The sequence below is a fragment of the Syzygium oleosum genome, unplaced genomic scaffold (assembly GCF_021117445.2).
Source record: "Syzygium oleosum isolate NSW1041296 unplaced genomic scaffold, Sole_v2.1 Sole_v2.01, whole genome shotgun sequence".
NCBI lineage: Eukaryota > Viridiplantae > Streptophyta > Magnoliopsida > Myrtales > Myrtaceae > Syzygium > Syzygium oleosum.
In genome coordinates this window covers 38,141,169-38,160,028 of record NW_026607485.1, presented here as the reverse complement: position 1 = coordinate 38,160,028, position 18,860 = coordinate 38,141,169, and the positions used below count along the sequence as shown (strand labels likewise).

Below are 18,860 nucleotides of genomic sequence, written 5' to 3'. Positions count from 1 at the left end.
ACACATTTATTGATTATTTTCCCTCAGTTCATTGAAGCAATAACCAATATACCTTTCTATCCAAGTTGCAAAGTCAGATCTGCAACTGGGATTGCACTTTGGTCCAACCTCCTTGATCCATTACATTTAAGCTTGCCGATGACCTTATATTTCGAGCCTCTTTTGTGTCTTTCAATCCCTTTTGCGTCTTGTAAAATTAGGTTAGTACAAAACAAAAGCTAAACATGCATTTCATCAGTCGGTATCAATATCACAACACTCAGAATTCACGTAACCAAAACTGTGCAGGCGAGAAGATTCAATCCTCGTCTAAGCAAGTCCTCGTCACACATCCAAACCAGCTAGGCTCAAGCGTTCTGAGGTAAGGCCCGAGCTAGCCAATGCAACAAGGCCCAATAGTTGCTCCGTTTGCAAGCAATTCATCATCCACTGATGGGAAATTGAAATGCCTGTCTCCTGATCTCCCCAGAAATTCAGGGTCCTTCATGGAATGAATTCTTGGTAGGAGAAGCATTGGGAATTCCTTTGCATCCAGGATGCAGTTTTTCAATTCACAAAGGTGCAGTTTTAGCGGAGATTCTCCAAGTCGTGGCGCTCAATCTCGACGGCTCCATGTCACCGACCTTGCGACGCGCTTTAATGTTTCCCGGATTAATAAGCTCTAATCTCTTGCCACTTCCTGATCTTGTGCTGAACTGATCGATCCTTGTCTTAGACCCCTCTTTCAGGCTCGCTTTCCTACCCAGGAAATTCGATACAGAAGGTTTGCAAGATGTCCCCTTGGGATTTTTTTGATCCACGATAAACTTCCGAGGTGACATACTCAGGAATCGCACTGTTTCATCGGAATCCCAATCGAATTTCCTCTCGAACGGCCAGAAAAATGGCTCATTGTTAGGATTCTCATAATCTGCAATTGCAGAAAAATCTTCTGAAGAGAGATCGCTAAGTGAACTCCCTTGTGTCACTTCCAGGAAAGACGATCCGATAGAGATTGACAATGTTGCTCCAGGACTATTACTGCGCCGACAAGATGGGCTTGGGAAATCTGACTGAAAAATCTCCAAATCGGCATCCACATCGCAAAATAACTTTGAATCTTCCTCATCAAGATTCACCAAAGAGACCATATAACTGAGTGTGTCCTCATCTGAACTTGGAAAAGATGGCGAATCAAGGTTGTTTATGGAGCCAGATCGACTCGACAAACATTCGCGACCTGTGGATTCATTTCCCAAAATCTTACAAGGAGACCGGGACATCTCAGTTGAAGTGATCAGCCAATTTTCTGCATCTGCATCATCGTTCAAATCATCCACGTGAATGAAATCTAAATCCAGGGGGGTGCTTGCAAAAGCCAGAGATGCACCTTCATTGCTCAAATGAACTCTTGATAACCAAGAGCTAAACCATTTATCAACAAGTGCGCAGGATCCTGACAAGCCGTACTCATCTACTAAGATCGAACGAGGTGACGAACAATCTGAAGACAACCACATGCACTTGCAATCATCGAAAACGAAATGAGTTTCCCTACTGAGATCGTCATTTTCTACCTTCGATGAACCCGTGCCGTACTGTCCGGTTCCAGGAACTTGATCATTCTTTTCAGCACATAACATACTCGATTCTCTGGTGGTACAGATCGAACCCAGTGCAGGATACTTATCTGCTCCTCGGCTTGAACCAATCACCATCGTCTTCGCGGGCATTTGTGAAACTCGATTCATTATTGCCCATGAGCTGTTCCCTTCGCTTGAATCACGTCGAATTGAGCTCCAGCAATTCCGACTGTCGCATTGAATTAGCCGGTTGATCGGGACATCTTACAAATAAAGAAGTTGAAGAGAAAGATGCATGACCGGCACTCACAAAAGAGAGGTCAGACAAATATATTGAACGGGGGACCAAAACAAACAGACCAAAACAAGGGACAACACAGAGAACTGAATGTTACCAGAATACTAGTCACTTAAGCAATAAAAGAGTGAACAGAAGCCGAAAAAGAAGAAAACAAGAAATGAAATTAGGAAGAATGCGATTAAATGAAGGTAATTTCAGTTATTTGGGCCGAACAAATCAGAGTTGAAGGAACCGACTACCCCAACTACCAAACCAAATATAGCATCTTAAATTAGAGGAAATGTAGAGTCAACACTACGTTGAGGCACGCAAGAAATATGAAATTTCAACCTTGAAGAGGTCAAATGAAACGCCAAACTAGAAAAATTCCAAGCCTGCTCAATTAAGTTGAAATTGTGCATTCGTCAGGCCGGTCCCATGGATTAATAGATTGATCGCAAGAAATAAGCAATGTACATAGAATGAGACATTATTTGATTAGAGGGGAAGATTGGAAGGTTGGATGATTCCAAAGGTGATTTGCCCCTAAATTTAGATCTTATTTGACTTTTCAGCTTGGCTCCGTCTTTAGAATGTATCGATGCTAATTTAGCCCCAATTATACTTAAAGATTTTAATTTCGAGATCTGATGGTTGTTGACTCATGGTGTCGATGCGACACGAAACGAATTAAGCTATAGTACGATTTCTAAAAGAAGTTACTTAAAATTTTAAAATGACACAAACAAGCTTTAAAAATTTAAGAAACTAAGATAATCACCTCAAAAACATGACCATTCCAATTGAAGGATTAAGAATTACAAAGCAGAAAGCATACATTTCAATAAAGGTCAACGTAATTTTTGGTTTTCCATCATGGTGCCACCATGATAGATCTGGTTGATCTAATATTAACCTCTTCGTTGAATTAGTAAACTTACACCTTACTAACACTCAAACGAAAACAGAAATAGCATCCACCTCATATAAGTACTCGAGGGAGCATTTCTTTTAAGGGCTGAAGCATAGAAAGTTAAACGATAGAAAGGCGGAAACATAAAGCGAAAGACATATTAAGGCCGAAGACAAGCATCATTGCTAACTTTTAAGTTTGTCCAGCAATGACTTCCAAAATTAATATCAAAGCATTCCCACAATAGATTAGGATGCAAAAAAACCCTATAATTACGTATCTGGGTCATCACAAATTCTCAAGAATGTATGGGGTCTGCGAATATGTTACGCTGTGGTGTCCATATCCGGACAAGTCTATCATAAAAGGAACAAGTAGCAATCACCATGTTCTCTCTTTTGCCCTCTTTTGACCCACCTTTTTGCCAATCTGCACCATATGCAAGTGAGCCATGCCTATTGTATGTCTCTACAATTTTAATCTCCTCGCCCCTGAGATCAACGAGTGCAAATCCATTGTGCATACAAGCTGCCAGGACTAAACCGGGTATATGAGGATGTTGCTTGATTCTCCAAACTCCTCCCCCCAAGCAGATTGAACTCTGATCTGCAGGTTTTGAGATTGATCTTATATCCCAAACTCTAATGCGTTCATCGTAGCTTCCAGTAAGGACGACATTAGGATCGGTTATGCTCTTCGTGATGCAGCAAACACCCATTTTATGTTCCTTGGAATTTCGGAACACTGATTTTGAGGGACAGTCGCGGACATCCCAACAACTGAATTTGCAGTCATCGGAGCCCGTGTATATCAAGTGGGGTTGGTGGGTATCGAAGGAAGCTGCCCACAACTCAAAATCATGTGCTTTCCATTCTTGCTCGATTTCAAGTTCAGTCTCGGAGCGAGATAATAGTGAGACAGAGCCATCAGAAAGCCCCACTACTATCGATGTAGCTGAAGGATTCCAATCCAGGCATAGGCACATAGAAGAACTGATTTTTTCACTGGTGCCCTCTCTCAACACAAGACCTGCACGTCAGGTCCATCTCAAGTAATTAATACAGTAGGACCATCCAAACATCAAAGACACTGTGAACTTGTACCAACAAACCTATCACTTGCAAAAGAGAAGTTCAACTGTACTAACTTTTAACAATCCTCGATATCATTGTCTAGAAGAGTATTTACTTTGGCAGGACAATGACACACATTCAAATGTTATCGCACTAATTCTCCTTCGCTGGGCTAAGGATGAGTACATGAATGTTGCCAAAAAATTGTATGCCCGTTTTTTTTTTTTTTTTGGTCAGAGTATGCCAATTATTATATCAGTAAAGAACACTTCTATTACAATACCACAGATAAAGCGAAACGAAGGCAAGAAAGTGGGTACCCTTATCTTCCAGTCCATCCGAAGAACTCTCCAAGCCATGAACTTTGACATAACCATCCGAGTCAGCTTGTGCCAACAAGGGACGTCCTATATTAGCTTCAACAGGGCTCCATTTGATATCAAAAATACCAGTGGATTCCAGACAATGTAACAAATCAAGTTGGCCTGAACTAGCATTGACATTGAAGAGTACTATGCTGCCAGATCGAGAAGGATTATCGCCTTCTTGCAGCGTGTAAGTCGAAGCTGCTAGAACATGGTTGTAAGAATCGTATGGACAAAATTCAACTGCATCAGTGTTTCCGTCAAGGTAGAAATGTGCAACGTCCATACCTAGTAACCAAATGGAGTTGCAACTTGTCAAGTAACATTCTGGCTATGACTTTTTTTTGTTTCTTTTTTTTTTTTTGGGGTTTTGGGGGGTGGAGGGAGCAAGTTTCAGCTCATATTCACTCCATCGCAAATAGTCATTGAATGGGTAGAAGTAACAATTATTCTGAGAAGTGGTTGAACTGCAGGAGCTTTTACAACAAAACAAACTTCCAACCAAAGCTATTCAACAATTTATATCCTAGCGGTCAAAGGAACTCCAATATAACTTGAGTTTACTTAGTAGTGTGGAGTAGCCCGCGAGTAGAGACTATAAAAGCAACGGAAAGTTTGAATGCAATAGGGAAGTTCCATATTCAATGTATATGGAACGCACTATTTTATTTTATTTTTGTTTACTGACACTTTTCACAAATTACCATCACTTCTTAAAAATTACCCGCATCACAAATGCAAATCCGTGATTTCAGTCATAATCATAAACTTGTACGCGTTGAAGCAGTAATTAAGGAAGAGGACAACGAGTTCTTTGGGCAAGGGCCAAAAGATCAACACTACAGAGAGAGCAACCGCCCCAATTCACACAGAGACATTACCACAAACAGTTGGTGCGCAACCAGAAAAAAAAAAGCAGCGAGATCACATCATAACCCCCAGCGTTTTCACCGGTGATTGTTTATGGAGAAGGAATGACTGAGCGAGGAGGAGAGCTCACCTGGCAGGACCGCTATGGCGATAGCTGCAGAGACGTGGGAGAGGGACAATTCGCCACGCCAGCCAAGCCAGAGCTCTGCGATGGCAACCCGCTCTGTTATCTTTGATAAAGAGCACGGATCCGATCATGAAAATTAGGGGCTTGGTAGAATGAGAAAGAGAAAGCCAAAGTGAGTCGGTGACGAGGCAGGAAGAGAAAGCCAAAGTCGCTCTAGTCTGGAAAAGAAAATCTAGGGTTTTTAGATTTCGCCGAAATCTAAAATCCGGACGACAGCAACGACGACCGGTACCCCGTCCTAACAAAAAAACGGTGGGCCCCCCACATGCGCCACGTCACCCCGTAGAATTTCCCATTATTTTCCGACATTTTTATTATATTTTAGCATCTATCTCTGTATTTTTGGATTTTTATCGGGGTGGGCCCCACCGGTCCACGCGTTCTTGTCCGGAAACGCAGGGTGAACCGAGGTGGGATTCAGAAGCGGAGCGGACAGTTGTCAAGGCGCGCGTCCCTTCACGCGCCGCGAGCGCGCCGCTTCCTTTTCCCACGTGTCCCTCACTCTCGAGGCGCGTGAGCTGCACGTGCTGCCCCCCGGCGAGTCGGCGCCGAGAGGAGCGGACGCCGGCGCGGGCGGGCGGCGCGGGGGGGGCGGGTACTGTTGGGTCACGTACACGCGCGAGTGGTGCTTACAGTATCTTGTCCTAATTCCCCACGTTTCCCATGTTTCATCTTGGACCCCACTTATCCGATCTTGTATTGGGACTCAAACCAACCTCCAACCAAAAAAAACAGCAAAAAATACAAAAACTAGGGCCGGGCGTCGGGTCCAATTCCACTCAAGGACCGGATCGAATCGATCCGAGTTAACCCGTAATCGATTTTTTTCCTTGTGTTTGATCAATTCAATACTCGATTCCAAAGCCAGAATTGCTGGCTCGACCCGGGAACCGCTTCAGCTAGTCTTGTTTTCGCGTTGAATCGGCTCTAAATCGGGTTGGAATTACGAATTGAATAAATGAATCGTGAAAAAATCAAATTTTTTTATAGTGAAATGATGACTCTTTTATATTATATTATAAGAACACAAGCCAAAATATTAAATGAGTCGATTCCCAAGTAGAGCCAACGTCGAGTTCGGCTCCCTGAAAATTGGGGTCACAAGTTAGATTTCAAATTCTAGATTCAGAATCGGCCTAGAACCGGGTTCCGATCCATCTAAGAACCGATCGCCCTTACTCACCAAACCTTACGTACGATTTGCATTCACGTGATTTTACCAAACCTTACAAGGGATTTCCATACCTTCAACTCCCGCTGTCACCCGGTCAGCCGGTTGGCACTGGGCTGATCGGTCCGCGCGCCATCGAGCGGGATCCGTAAACGACCATAATTTTCCCGAGAAAAATCGCGTGGACAGAATTGCCCCCCGGGCTGCAGAACTTCCGTTATAACTCCCTTTCCTTCCAACTACCACCTTTGACCCCCTCGCGGATTTTCTCGGGAAAAAAAGGAGACACCTTTTGCCTGCGCCCAATCAAATTTTCTCGCCTCCCCCTTTCTGGTACCCGTCTCTGTCTCGGCTCGCATTTTCCATCGGAGCAATTCCAAATTTCAACGCCGCCGCCGCCGCCGCCGCCGCCGTCGGCTGGCTCCTCTTCTCCCTCTCGCATCGGCAGCGATTTTCGGGGGGGCTGAGCGCTTTTCTTTTTGCTATTTCTGAGGAGAGAGAAAACTCCGCCCCTCGTCCAGATTGTGGTGATCCTGCATTTAGCTGGTTGTCTCCGTCGCTGTTTGCTTTCAAATAAAGGCTGATTTGGTTGGATTCTCATCAACTGATCGAAGCAAATCTCGAATCCTCGTCCTCTTCCCGGTGTTGTCTCTCTCGCATGCTTCTTCCCGAGAGAGAAATTCCCAGTCTTGCGTTCTGGGTCGAGTGAATTTGGCGATTTTCCAAGCACTTTGATTGGGCTTGGATTGGAGCGCATCCCGTGGTTGTTGTGGAGAGTTCCGTGGAATTTTTTCTAGTGTAATTATCGTCGTCCCGAGCTCGGCTCCGTTGGGTGGCTCGTTTTTTTTGTTGTCGCCGGGAGCATCGGGCCGTTCCGAGGGGTTTTGTCGCGGAGATTGTCCGTTCTTGATTAGAGAGAGAGGGAGAGGAGTTGCGGCGAAATGACGATCGGGTCTATGCCGGGTAGCTCTGGGTACTTGAACTTGTATCCAGAGCGGAAAATGTCGTATTTCAGTAATCTGTACGTGCTTGGATTGACTGTGACTGCCGGGATAGGCGGACTACTCTTTGGCTACGACACGGGTACAAGAACATCTTATGTTATTTTCCGCGAGTGTGCTTTACGTTAGTAAATATCTATTTGTGTTTGTCGTATGTTAATCTTTGTGTACTTGAAGCTCTTTAAGTGCATGTGCAGCGCGTAAAATTGTTGATTGTGATTAATGATGTTACTCATTTTCTAGTTTTCTCGGGTGGAATATTGTTTTGGTTGCGCTTACTAGTTGTTAGATGTATGCTTCTTACGAGTTATCTCGATGCCTTCCAATGATGCTTCACGAGATTTAGTTGATATATGTTGATGGCTGAGCAATTTGGTTGTAATTTTTATCTAGCCAAAAGTTCTTGACCAGCATATGTTCACCTGTGTCTATCCAGAAAGAGTTGGTCATTGCCGAGTCGGTCAAATTTGTTAAACTGCAAGTGCAAATGTATGGGAAGTCTTTGCATTATTCTGTTAGTTTTTTCGAAATTCATCTTGCAATAGAAGTTCCATCTTATCTTTGTATACAAAAGCAACATTGAGTTTTACTTACCAACTTTTTGAATTTTCTTATTGCATTTTGCTGGATATAAAGTTTCCACTTCAAGATTTCTTAAACGGTATATTTCTTTTTCAACCTTACTCTACCGGTTAATTTTTTTGCCTTATTTTATAAATTTGAACATGGGCAATCTATGAAAGGTTTTGGCTCTGCTTGAACTTCAGTCACATTATTCTCTATTTCTATGACCCATCTGAAAACTTCTTTGGCACATTTTCGGCATTCAAGAACACCATAATATTCTTTGTGCTATCCCCAGGTTTATGGGGGTAAATCCCCTCTCAAAAAATCATTTTTTCCCTCAAACGTTTCTTTTTCATAGTTCTTAACAGCTTTGCGATTTAGTCAGCCCTTCCATTTGTTGATCGGAGGATTAGATGTACAAGCTTATTAGTTGGTTTGAGATGTTTTACTGTAAGATATGGTAGGATGCTGCTCCCCTCTATATATTGTTTGAAAAGGGGATGCTTACAGAATTTACCATTTAATGTCCCACTGCACTGTTGTATCGAGGAAGAGAGTCATTAATTGAGATTCCTTAGGAGTGATGAGGCTGTCTTCTTCAAAAATTGGGTTTTTCTTCTGAGTGTACTTCATACCAAAGAGGGGCACATTGTATTGATATTTTCTTGAAGTATAAATTAAGTACTCTTCTGCTACTGCTAGGCTATAATGAATTGCTTGTTACAGGTGTCATATCTGGGGCGCTCCTGTATATTAAAGATGATTTTGAGGCTGTCAAGGAGAGTAGCTTTCTGCAGGTACGAAAAGAGAGCTCTAAATAGGGCAAATCGTGTTGTTGCCTGATGTCTCTGAGTGGGAAGCATAGAGAAAAACATGAGGAGTGTTTCTTTTGGGAGGAATAGCATATAATTAGCGATTTTTATTGCTAGAATGTCCCACCAAAAGCTTGAGCCAATAGGTGGAGGGAGACAAGATGAATATAATGCCCATATAAACCCCGTAGATAAGCGATGTGGGATACTTTTAACACCCTTTCTAATGTACAAACTGGACGGAAAACGGCACATGGAATTGATGAACAGGGAGCCTCATGCGAAATAAATCTTGGGCGAAACTTGAGTCAATACCATGTTGGAATGTCTTACCCAAAAGTTTAAACCAATAGGTGTAGGGAAACAACATAATATGAGGCCCACATAAATTCCACAGACAGGTGATATGAGAGACTTTAACAGATATCAAGGAGATCTGGATTAAGGTTCTTTCCCCTCCTTTTTCTAATGTTTTAGTGTATGAATTACAGTTACATTTTAGCTCATGGAACCTGGAAAGTTATGTAGAGGTGGTTAGACCGTATCTTTACAAATGTGGTGCATGAGCTTTTTGTGGGAGGGATGTTAACCTCCAAAATTCTTTGACTATCTAAATTTCTCCATAATCTAGTTTATGGTCGTTGTGGTCATTATTACATATTGTATTGACTTGAATTTGGCAGGAAACTATTGTCAGCATGGCCTTGGTTGGTGCAATGATTGGAGCTGCTTCAGGGGGTTGGATTAATGATTCTTATGGACGTAAAAACGCTACCCTTTTAGCTGATGTTGTTTTTGCAGTTGGAGCAGTAGTAATGGCCGCTGCACCTGATCCTTATGTCCTCATTGTTGGTCGGCTTCTAGTTGGACTTGGTGTTGGTGTTGCATCTGTTACTGCTCCTGTATATATTGCAGAAGCTTCACCGTCGGAAATAAGGGGAGGCCTTGTTAGCACTAATGTGCTTATGATAACTGGCGGACAGTTTCTCTCATACCTTATAAATCTTGCGTTCACAGAGGTCAGGCTTTTGTTGCTTTTCTATTTGTCGATTTGTAATCATAATTATCTGTAATTTGTGGATTGATGGTTGTCCTGTTTGAAAGCCATAAATTATAGTTAAATGGTCATGTCTTGCCCACTTAATCATCACAGAGAATGCTGAAGGACCATGGAAATAAATTTTTCTCACTGTTTGGTGAGACTTCCTCAAGTATTATGTGCTTAAAATCTTATGGCCCATGCAATTTGGCTTTTATTTTATGCCACGCTTGAAACCTTTCAAAACATATAAAAATTGGCATGTAGATGTGAATATTGTTTTTTCATGATTTTAAACCTAAGATATGCTCTTTTGTTTTCAAATTAAAAAGAGAAAAAAACAAGGTTTTCTTTTTTTAAGCAAATCCAAACAAATTTCACAGCTAAATATTAGGTCCTAGACCAAGGTAGTAACACTCCCAATCAAAAACCGACATTTTTTATTATGCGGTAGTTTTTATATTTTTTTCACCAGTGAAAATCTCACAGAAGACAGCTTCTTTCCGATTAATCAGCTTGTCGTTAGCCCTGGGAAGTTATCTGTTGTGGGAAGTTATGATAATGGGTTTTCACTGCGTGAGAATTTCTTGCACTAGCAACATTCTTCTGGCTGTAAGCAGTTCCATCACTCCCTAGGCTTAGTCGGAAAATGTTAATGAAGTTATCTACACGAGTAATGGCTCCTTTACCAGCAAGTGTTGGAGTATGTTAATTGGTCGGTCTTGTCCTATAGGCCCAACCTTAATATGACCATCCCTCATTGGTTGTCTGTGAATTCAGTTCAGATGTAGGGTACCTTTCAAGAAGTCTTTGCAAATATACAGATGAATTTCGATTTTTTTCCCTAGCAAATATAGAATAAACCTTCCCTTGCTTTTGCAATTATCATTGCTTTGGATATCTGAGATATGCCTAAGCCTTTAGATGTTTCTAGCATGAAAGTTTCTCTTGTGCAATAGGAAGATAGACCATCAAGTTGTTTCCTCTTTTCTTTGAGGAAAAATGAATTCTCATGGAATGATATCTTTTGGGCTCATTCATTTATTTTTCATTTTCTGTTGTCTATAATTCTTTTATTTTTTATTAACCATTATATCTTAGAATGATTATATCAAGTGAAGTGTAATAGAGACTATAATGGAAGCTTTTGTAACATAATTTATTTATTGAGAGCTTGAGGGTGATATCTGGGATTATTATTTTTGGTCACTCAGCTGGCAAATCTCAGTGTCATTTGTGGGTGCATTGGCCTCTGTGGAAAATAGTGCTTTTGGAAACAGCCAAACGTGTTCTTAAGAAATTGTGGAAATTTTTGGTACATTATCTCTATCTGGATGGTGTACAATGCCTTTTGATAGAATGGAATTGTCCGCACTTTTCAGTGGTATTGGTTCTGATCAATCAAGTCTTTTCTTGATACTTTGTGGTCATTGCTTGACACAGCCCCCCTCCATTATTGTGATATCTCTAGTTTACAGGTATCATTTGACGGGTCTAAGATATAAGTGGGCTCTCTTTTTAGATTTTTCTGCTAGAATTACGGTTGGCTGTTGCCCTGCTGCTGCATTAAGAATTGGTATCCTACTGGTCGATTGTGTTATGTTCAACTTATTGCATGTGGACTTGTTATATTTGTGGTTTCAGCTATAAGTTTTTCACCTCAATTTCTCGGCCTCTTCCTGAGAAGAGGGTCAAATTGAAATTACACTTCTTTTGTAATTGAAATTAATTAGAGACAGACTATGAAGTTTGATACTTTAACATATCTGCTAACATTGGAGGCAAGCAAATAAGCAGTGTTCACCTTACCCTCTAATGACCGCACCCTCTGCCAATGTTGGATAACGAGTGGCCATATCATGCCCTGAACGAAATATTAAGAATGTTTCGTTTCATCTTTTTTGCTGGAATCATAATGTGGCTTGTGCTCTTTACTTCCTCTTTTGTACTTTACTGGAGAACTTCTCAAGCTTATTTTGTGCAGTTTGTCCTGTTCCAGTTTTGGTATCAGCCATGCGGTTTCTGGGCCTTCATGGAAAATATCCTTTGTTCTGACAAAGGTTACACATTGTTGGTCCTCTGCCTGAGAATTCTCTTGACATGAACGTTTTTGATAACTTGCTTGTTGTTAAGCATATTCTGAACATAAAGACTTGCAACCTTAAAGTTTGATGTTTAACTCATTTCAATATAACTTGATGTTGCTCAAAGTGACACTTATTTTGCAGCTAATCCAGAGGAACTGCTTTTGTTCTGTAGCATACATTTTCTACATATACCATAGAACAATGCCTGGAGTCTATCTGCATGAATACTATAATGCCAGAGTAATGATGTGCCAAAATGGCAGCTAGCACTGGTATCACAGAAAATGGAAGTAGCATTCAAATCGTAAGCTTGATCACTAGCTCTTACTTCAAGGGATCTCGTTGTTGATGTCCAACAATCTGCTAGTTTGTTGGTTATTCAATGAGAGGAATCCAGAAATATCACTTAAAATGGATTGACTTCACAAGAAAATAGTGCATATAAGACCTTCTACATCTTCTGTTTCTTTGATGTACATTGGGCGCATATCATCTGATGAATATTTTGAATGTACTTGTACTTTGCTTAGGTCCCAGGAACATGGCGTTGGATGCTGGGAATATCTGGTGTGCCAGCAGTCATTCAGTTCTCTTTAATGCTCTTTCTACCGGAGTCACCTCGATGGCTTTTTATGAAGGTAGAAGCATCGTTCTTCTTGGAGACTTTGTGTCATCCAATTGCTTTTCCTTTCGGTTTCTGTAACAGTAATTGAAAACCTGACATTATCATGCAGGATCATAAAACTACAGCTATTGCTGTGCTTTCTAAGATTTATGCTCCTGATCGGTTAGAGGATGAGATTGATAATCTTTCTGCTGCCTTAGAGGAAGAACGCCGGAGAAAGAATAATGTCAGATACCGGGATGTTTTTAAGTCAAAGGAAATTAGACTTGCATTTTTGGCTGGTGCCGGGCTTCAGGTCAGAATTATGAATTAGTTTCAGCATCAGGCTACAATGATATATCCGCTGTTAGTCATTGTTACTTGTTAGGCTCAATAATGCTGCTTTATATTTTTGCATGTATGCTTAATTTGATTGAACCTTTTGTCATTGCTAAACTTGCCATCAACAGGACGGCCTTTTTATATTTTGGTACCTAATGTGTATCTTTAGGGATTACTGGTGTATTGAAAAAAACTATGATTACCAACTCAAAAGCATGTTCAGTAATTTCTTCACAAGAGGCAGTAACATATGCTTCTTTGCTTTCTTTGCGGATCTGCTTCACGTATTCAGCGGAGGACTCACTGAGCGGAAAAGATGTTCCTTTGAAACATATTTAGCTGATTAATCTGGCTAACATTGAACTTTCTTTTGCCAGGGCAATAGCTAAATATTTTTAGCTCTGAGGCAAGTTTTGAACCAAGAAGAGCTTGAACTATGCAGTCCTATGGCATGAATATTCTTTTACATTCTGCCAAAGTGTCATATTTTCACCTTAGGTAGAAGAGGAAGTACATATGCCTAGATCAGAGTTGAATAACTTTGTTGCCAGCCCTGTCATGCACTAGTTCCTTAATTAATTACCCTGGGATAATGTGTTATGTGACAGGCGTAATTGCTGAAATTTGTTCTAGGTTTACCTGATATGGTTGGTTCTGAACTAAAGAATATGTCATTACATCTCTCAAACTGCTACTTGAGTAAATCAACTGAAGGGTTTGGAGAGTGGGAAAAGATGAGGGGCTCTAGGCTCGTGTTGTTGAACTGCTCAGACCAATTAAATTAGCTAGATACACCAGAAGAAAAACTCCGTTTGGTGGTAGTTTTATTCCCAATATAAGTGCAGAGTAGCATATTTTTGGAGATGGGCACATAGCTGTTTTGATACATTGCAGGTCGTATGCACTGTCAGTGACTTTGATTATAGTTCTAGCTTACGATAATGCTCCTTTTTAACTGTTGGAATATGGCATGCCTTTTCCATTAGTCAGCGGAAAGCTGCTGTATCAGGTCTCGCCTCTTTTTTGGTTGATTAAACTATAAATAGATGCAATTTGATCTCGATAGCTGGCTGGCGTCAACTGTATCTTTGTTTCAATCATTCCCTCTCTTTAGTCTTGTGAAGCAAATCAAGATGGTGGGCTGTGCTGAACTTGCTTATCTATGTTATGTTGTTAAGTCTTTATTTGATATGACCATCAAAATTGTTAGACTTGTGCACTTTAGTCAAGCTGAAGATGTTTTTCCTTCTTATGCAGGCATTTCAGCAGTTCACCGGTATCAATACAGTGATGTATTACAGCCCAACTATAGTCCAGATGGCTGGCTTCTCTTCCAACCAGCTGGCACTTCTCTTATCCCTGATTGTCGCTGCTGTGAATGCTGCGGGGACCATCGTTGGAATTTACTTAATTGACCATGTTGGTCGGAAAAAACTGGCCCTTGCGAGTTTATCCGGTGTATTAGCATCCTTGGCAATCCTTTCTGGTGCATTCTTTGCAGAATCCTCTGATTCCACAAACGGGGTATATGGGTGGCTTGCGGTCATCGGTTTGGCCCTCTACATCGCTTGCTTCTCACCCGGTATGGGACCTGTACCATGGACAGTAAATTCGGAGATATACCCTGAGGCATATCGTGGAATGTGTGGTGGCATGTCGGCCACCGTCAATTGGATTTCGAACTTGATTGTGGCACAGACATTTCTTAGCATCGCTGACGCTCTGGGGACAGGTGCGACGTTCTTGATTCTTGCGTGTGTAGCCGTGTTGGCCATCGTGTTTGTGGTCATGTTTGTGCCAGAGACGAAGGGGTTGACTTTTGAAGAGGTGGAGAAGATATGGAAAGAGAGAGCTTGGGGAAGTAGCAAAGGCAAAGAGAGCGCAGAAGGCCTTCTTGAAGATGAAGCCTGAGTGGTATGAGACCTTGTTTATCCATTAGATATAGTAGGTACAGCATTAGAACGAGCATCCGGCGAATCCGCCCCTATGCCTGGAGTGTCATTTCAGGTTGAGGGGTCCGTTGGCTGTGGACAGTTTGCAACTTAAGGAAATAAATGTGTATTTCGGGTTTTGCATTGGCCTAAAAATGCCAACTGCGAGTTTCTTTACTCTTATCTGTCGGTTTAAATCATGTTGTCCGGTTGGTAAGTCAAGTAGAGAGCACAGATTTAGGTTCATCCCTCCCTGTGACTCAATAGAAATACATGCTAATGATGAGGGCAATAGGATGAGCCGATAGGTGGATAAGTTCAGAGTGAGAAATCCTTTCTTTGTCGACACCTTATATTGCTTGACAGGGATCTTCTTCTTTACATTGTGCATCTTGACTAATGCATTTATATATTATGTACATTTGCTCGTAAAAATTTCTCCTACCTCATATATATTTTGTACATTTGCTTTTAAAGGATAAAATAGGTAGGTGTTTACCGAAGCTCAACAAACAAAAGTTGATTAAAGTAGCCCTGAATTCTTAGAATCGACTCGGGCAGTGCTCAATTTCTAGAATTCTTGATGTGGCGGTCCAATCCATGCCGACATCGTACGTTGCACAACCGGTGCTAGCGTGGATGAGTTTTGGGAAAATGTGTTCTTTTTCCTGTCGATAATCTGACGAAGGGAAAGGAAAGAAAAAGGGAAAAATAATAATTTTTTTGCATAAATCGTTCATGTCAGCGTCGGTCGTGCCACGAAAGACAGCGACGCTTGACTTGACTTGACAATCACGTCAATGATTTATGGCCAAAATTGGCCGAAAAGACTACATTGACAAATTGTCAAAAGATAAGATTAAATCAGCAAATGAAAAAATTTAAATTGGCCGTCTTACAATAAATTTAGAACTCTCTGAATAATTATACCAACGAATAACTGTCCAGGTTGGAGGCTCCTCAGGTGGACTGATGAAACTGCCTTTCCTACGACTAGCAAGCATGACCCCACTTCCCGAGCCGCAAGATGGTGATGAGATGTCTGCTCGGAAGAACATTATCCAAGAGTAAACTGGGAAACTCATCTCTTTTTATTTTCGCTCGAATCAAGACAAGTCTGCATACGAGAATGTCTGGAAGTAGATGTACGGAATACAGGGAACTGAAAATAATTCTGCTATACCAAGAACATACCAAGCATTAGGACATATTACATATATATCATGAGTGACAGGAAGTTCTTTGCTCGGTGGCATCTAGAACAACCAACATGTTGTCTGGTCAAGGCTTTGCCGTTACAGAATCTGCGACCATGTTTAAAATAGAGGGAAAAGACGGAATAAGTCTCACTTGCAAATACTGATGAAGTTACCATGATTTTCCCCCACATATTTAACTGTAGAAACCTTATTGACTGAGTTGTGACCATGCTACGCAAATAAGTAGGCAAGTAGTGTCGGTGCTCTGTACTAAGTGTACTTATTACTAATTCTTGCTATAAATAAGAAATTAGTCATATGCACGTACTACGTTTGCAAAGTTGAAATTTCGTAGAGTATCAGTAATCGTTTGACGCACAAGCGAAATCTGACACGTTGCATAATTATGTGTCTAGAGAATATCCGATGAATTAAGGTTGAATTGCTTTCGAGCAAGCGTAATACGGTGTATGATAAATGACTTGCACATGTATAAACCGTTCTAGAGGGATACAATGTGATGGAAAGATTTGAGATATGGAGTAAAAAGAGGACTCACTCCATCGTCTGTCACGGAAAGGAAAGCTTCCCTCCACTCTGCCAACTGCATGTGCAAGACGATATTCAATGAAAATTGTTATGAAATATCATATACTAGGTGACAAAAAGGGTCGAGATATGGAGTAAAAAGAGGACTCACAATCGGGATGACGCACCACTGCAGGCAAAAAAAGAAATTCAATGAAAATCATTATGAAAGATCAGATACCGCCCAAAATTATTAAAATGTTTCATGCAGAAACCTTATTGACCAAGTGGTGACCATGCTATGCAAATAAGTACGCGAATAGTGTTGGTACTGAGATCTTATCACTAATTCTTGCTGTAAATTAGGCATATTATATGTACTACATTTGTAAAGATGAAAATTCATGGAGTATCATTAATCATTTGATGCACAAGTGAAACCCAACATGTTACATGATTATATGACTAGAGAATATCCGATGAATTAAGGTTGAAGTGCTTTCGCGCGAGCGTAATACGATCTATAATGAATGATTCACGCATATATAAACTGTACTAGATGCTGATAACGTGATGAAAAGGTTTGAAATATGGAGTAAAAAGAGAATTCACTCTGTTGTTTGTCAAGAACAGGATTTTTTCCCTGCACAGCTATAGGCAAGAACATATATAATGAAAATCGTTATGAAAGATCAAATACTAAGTGATGGAAAGGATTGAAATATGGAGTAAAAGAACTCATGCCCATGAGCGGTAGGCTTCACATCTACATGCAAGAAGAAATTCAATTAAAATCGTTATGAAAGATTATACACTGCCCAAAATTATTAATCGATTCATGTAGTAAAATATCCGAGCAACGTTAAGAAAAAACACCACGATGTATGAAACTCTATGTATGTTCTCGTGTCATGCCATGTGAACTACACTTTCATGGAATCATGATAGTCAATCCATGCCCCCCTCACATACTGAAAGCTCAAAGCACCAAAAAGAAAAATCGTTACCTCCACTGACCCCTGGAAGGAACAGGGAGATTATAACCAAGAGAAAGCAGAAAATGGCGATAAGAGAAGATGCTGATGTTGATGAAGGGAAGTGCATTTTTGCTGTCATCTGTCCCTGTATGTCTCTGTCTCTGTCTCTCTGCCCGTCTCTCTCCGTTGGTATATATAACCTCTGACGTGCAAATGAAACTCAATTAATTAGTCGCATGAAAGTCTTCATCTTTGATTTTTCTACATCGAGTGTCCGAAGGGTAAGAAAAAGCTGGAGAAGGAGACTTCGAAGTCTTCCATCTTTGGATTTTCAACATTGGGTAAACACGCAGCGAGGCAGTGAGCACAGAGCGAATTATTCTTTCGCCCTTTTAGAAAAAACTTGAGCAGTCTAATCAAGGGAAGGGGATTTGTTAGTTTCGAAGTCCACATACCTTTTCGATTCTTGTTCACATGGAGAGCGTGCAATGTGGTGGGTTGAAAACAGCCATGGAGGCACCAAACCTCGGTAAGCCTCAGCTCATAAGCGCGGATCGTCCAAAATCGCACTCCCACTATGAATAGTATTCTCAAATGGTCCTTATTAAAGTCGTGGATCATGTGGTTTTGACACTATTTGTCACACCCTGAAACCAATAAGAATGGAAAATGACACGGATATCCTTCCACCTGAAGGACGCAGCCTCAAACAGACAACAACTTGTTATTAAATGAGAATCGATGTGAAAACTAAGTAAAACATTACTTTAACTAAAGACTCGACTAAACTACGCTATTTCATAGCCAAAACGCTCACTATGGGTCGACAAAAGACCTCAAGAATGGCCAACCGCGGCGAAAAAACCACTTATGCGAAGAACAGTCAGTCGCACGACAGACGAACACTAGCGCGACAAAATTTCTCACGTCATAACTCTTTTTATTGAACTCCAATTCAAGAGTGCTTACTGTTAAAAGAAAGCCCTTTCGATGTACTAAAATATCTACCAAAAAAATAAATGTACTAAAAGACTCATAACTTGGCCGACCCAAAATCTAGCCAGCAACCGACAAAATTCGACACCGAAAGCTGCTGGTCGTTAATGTTCAACACGCTAGCCCAACTTCAAAAATTCGTTTCGGGCAAATCGTAAGTTCAAATCAAGTAAAATCCTATAACTCCACAACATTCTCAACTATCAATTCCCCATAATTTCTCAATTTAAAAACTGTTAAAATCGGACCCGCAATACCAATTTCACACAATTTCAAATTTGTGCCATAATTCCAAAAATTACTAGGGTGTTGCCGAATAGTGTTATTTCGGCTTGATAAGGTTCCCGTGGTGTGTA

The 18,860-nt window shown here is 40.9% G+C and overlaps 4 protein-coding genes across 4 annotated transcripts; 1 reads left to right on the top strand and 3 right to left on the bottom strand.

The window, feature by feature from the left end:
* Nucleotides 1-163: 163 nt before the first annotated feature.
* Nucleotides 164-2,045, bottom strand: LOC115665501 (uncharacterized). Its single transcript, XM_030587377.2, has one exon. It carries the CDS (start codon nucleotides 1,728-1,730, stop codon nucleotides 552-554), a length of 1,179 nt encoding a protein of 392 aa, XP_030443237.2. The 5' UTR covers nucleotides 1,731-2,045; the 3' UTR covers nucleotides 164-551.
* Nucleotides 2,046-2,937: 892 nt separating this feature from the next.
* On the bottom strand, nucleotides 2,938-5,301 carry LOC115665502 (uncharacterized). The gene is made up of 3 exons (XM_030587378.2): nucleotides 5,194-5,301; nucleotides 4,149-4,481; nucleotides 2,938-3,784 (listed from the first exon to the last, which is right to left on the bottom strand). Exons 2-3 carry the CDS (start codon nucleotides 4,477-4,479, stop codon nucleotides 3,054-3,056), a joined length of 1,062 nt encoding a protein of 353 aa, XP_030443238.1. The 5' UTR covers nucleotides 4,480-4,481; nucleotides 5,194-5,301; the 3' UTR covers nucleotides 2,938-3,053.
* A 1,549-nt stretch (nucleotides 5,302-6,850) lies between these two features.
* On the top strand, nucleotides 6,851-15,223 carry LOC115682810 (inositol transporter 1). Its single transcript, XM_030607158.2, has 6 exons — nucleotides 6,851-7,504; nucleotides 8,716-8,786; nucleotides 9,485-9,820; nucleotides 12,458-12,565; nucleotides 12,662-12,847; nucleotides 14,131-15,223. Exons 1-6 carry the CDS (start codon nucleotides 7,363-7,365, stop codon nucleotides 14,782-14,784), a joined length of 1,497 nt encoding a protein of 498 aa, XP_030463018.1. The 5' UTR covers nucleotides 6,851-7,362; the 3' UTR covers nucleotides 14,785-15,223.
* Nucleotides 15,224-15,698: 475 nt separating this feature from the next.
* On the bottom strand, nucleotides 15,699-17,647 carry LOC130137650 (uncharacterized). Its single transcript, XM_056309387.1, has 4 exons — nucleotides 17,483-17,647; nucleotides 16,704-16,721; nucleotides 16,563-16,607; nucleotides 15,699-16,299 (listed from the first exon to the last, which is right to left on the bottom strand). The coding sequence occupies exons 1-4, from the start codon at nucleotides 17,645-17,647 to the stop codon at nucleotides 16,015-16,017; spliced, it is 513 nt and encodes a 170-aa protein (XP_056165362.1). The 3' UTR covers nucleotides 15,699-16,014.
* Nucleotides 17,648-18,860: the final 1,213 nt, after the last annotated feature.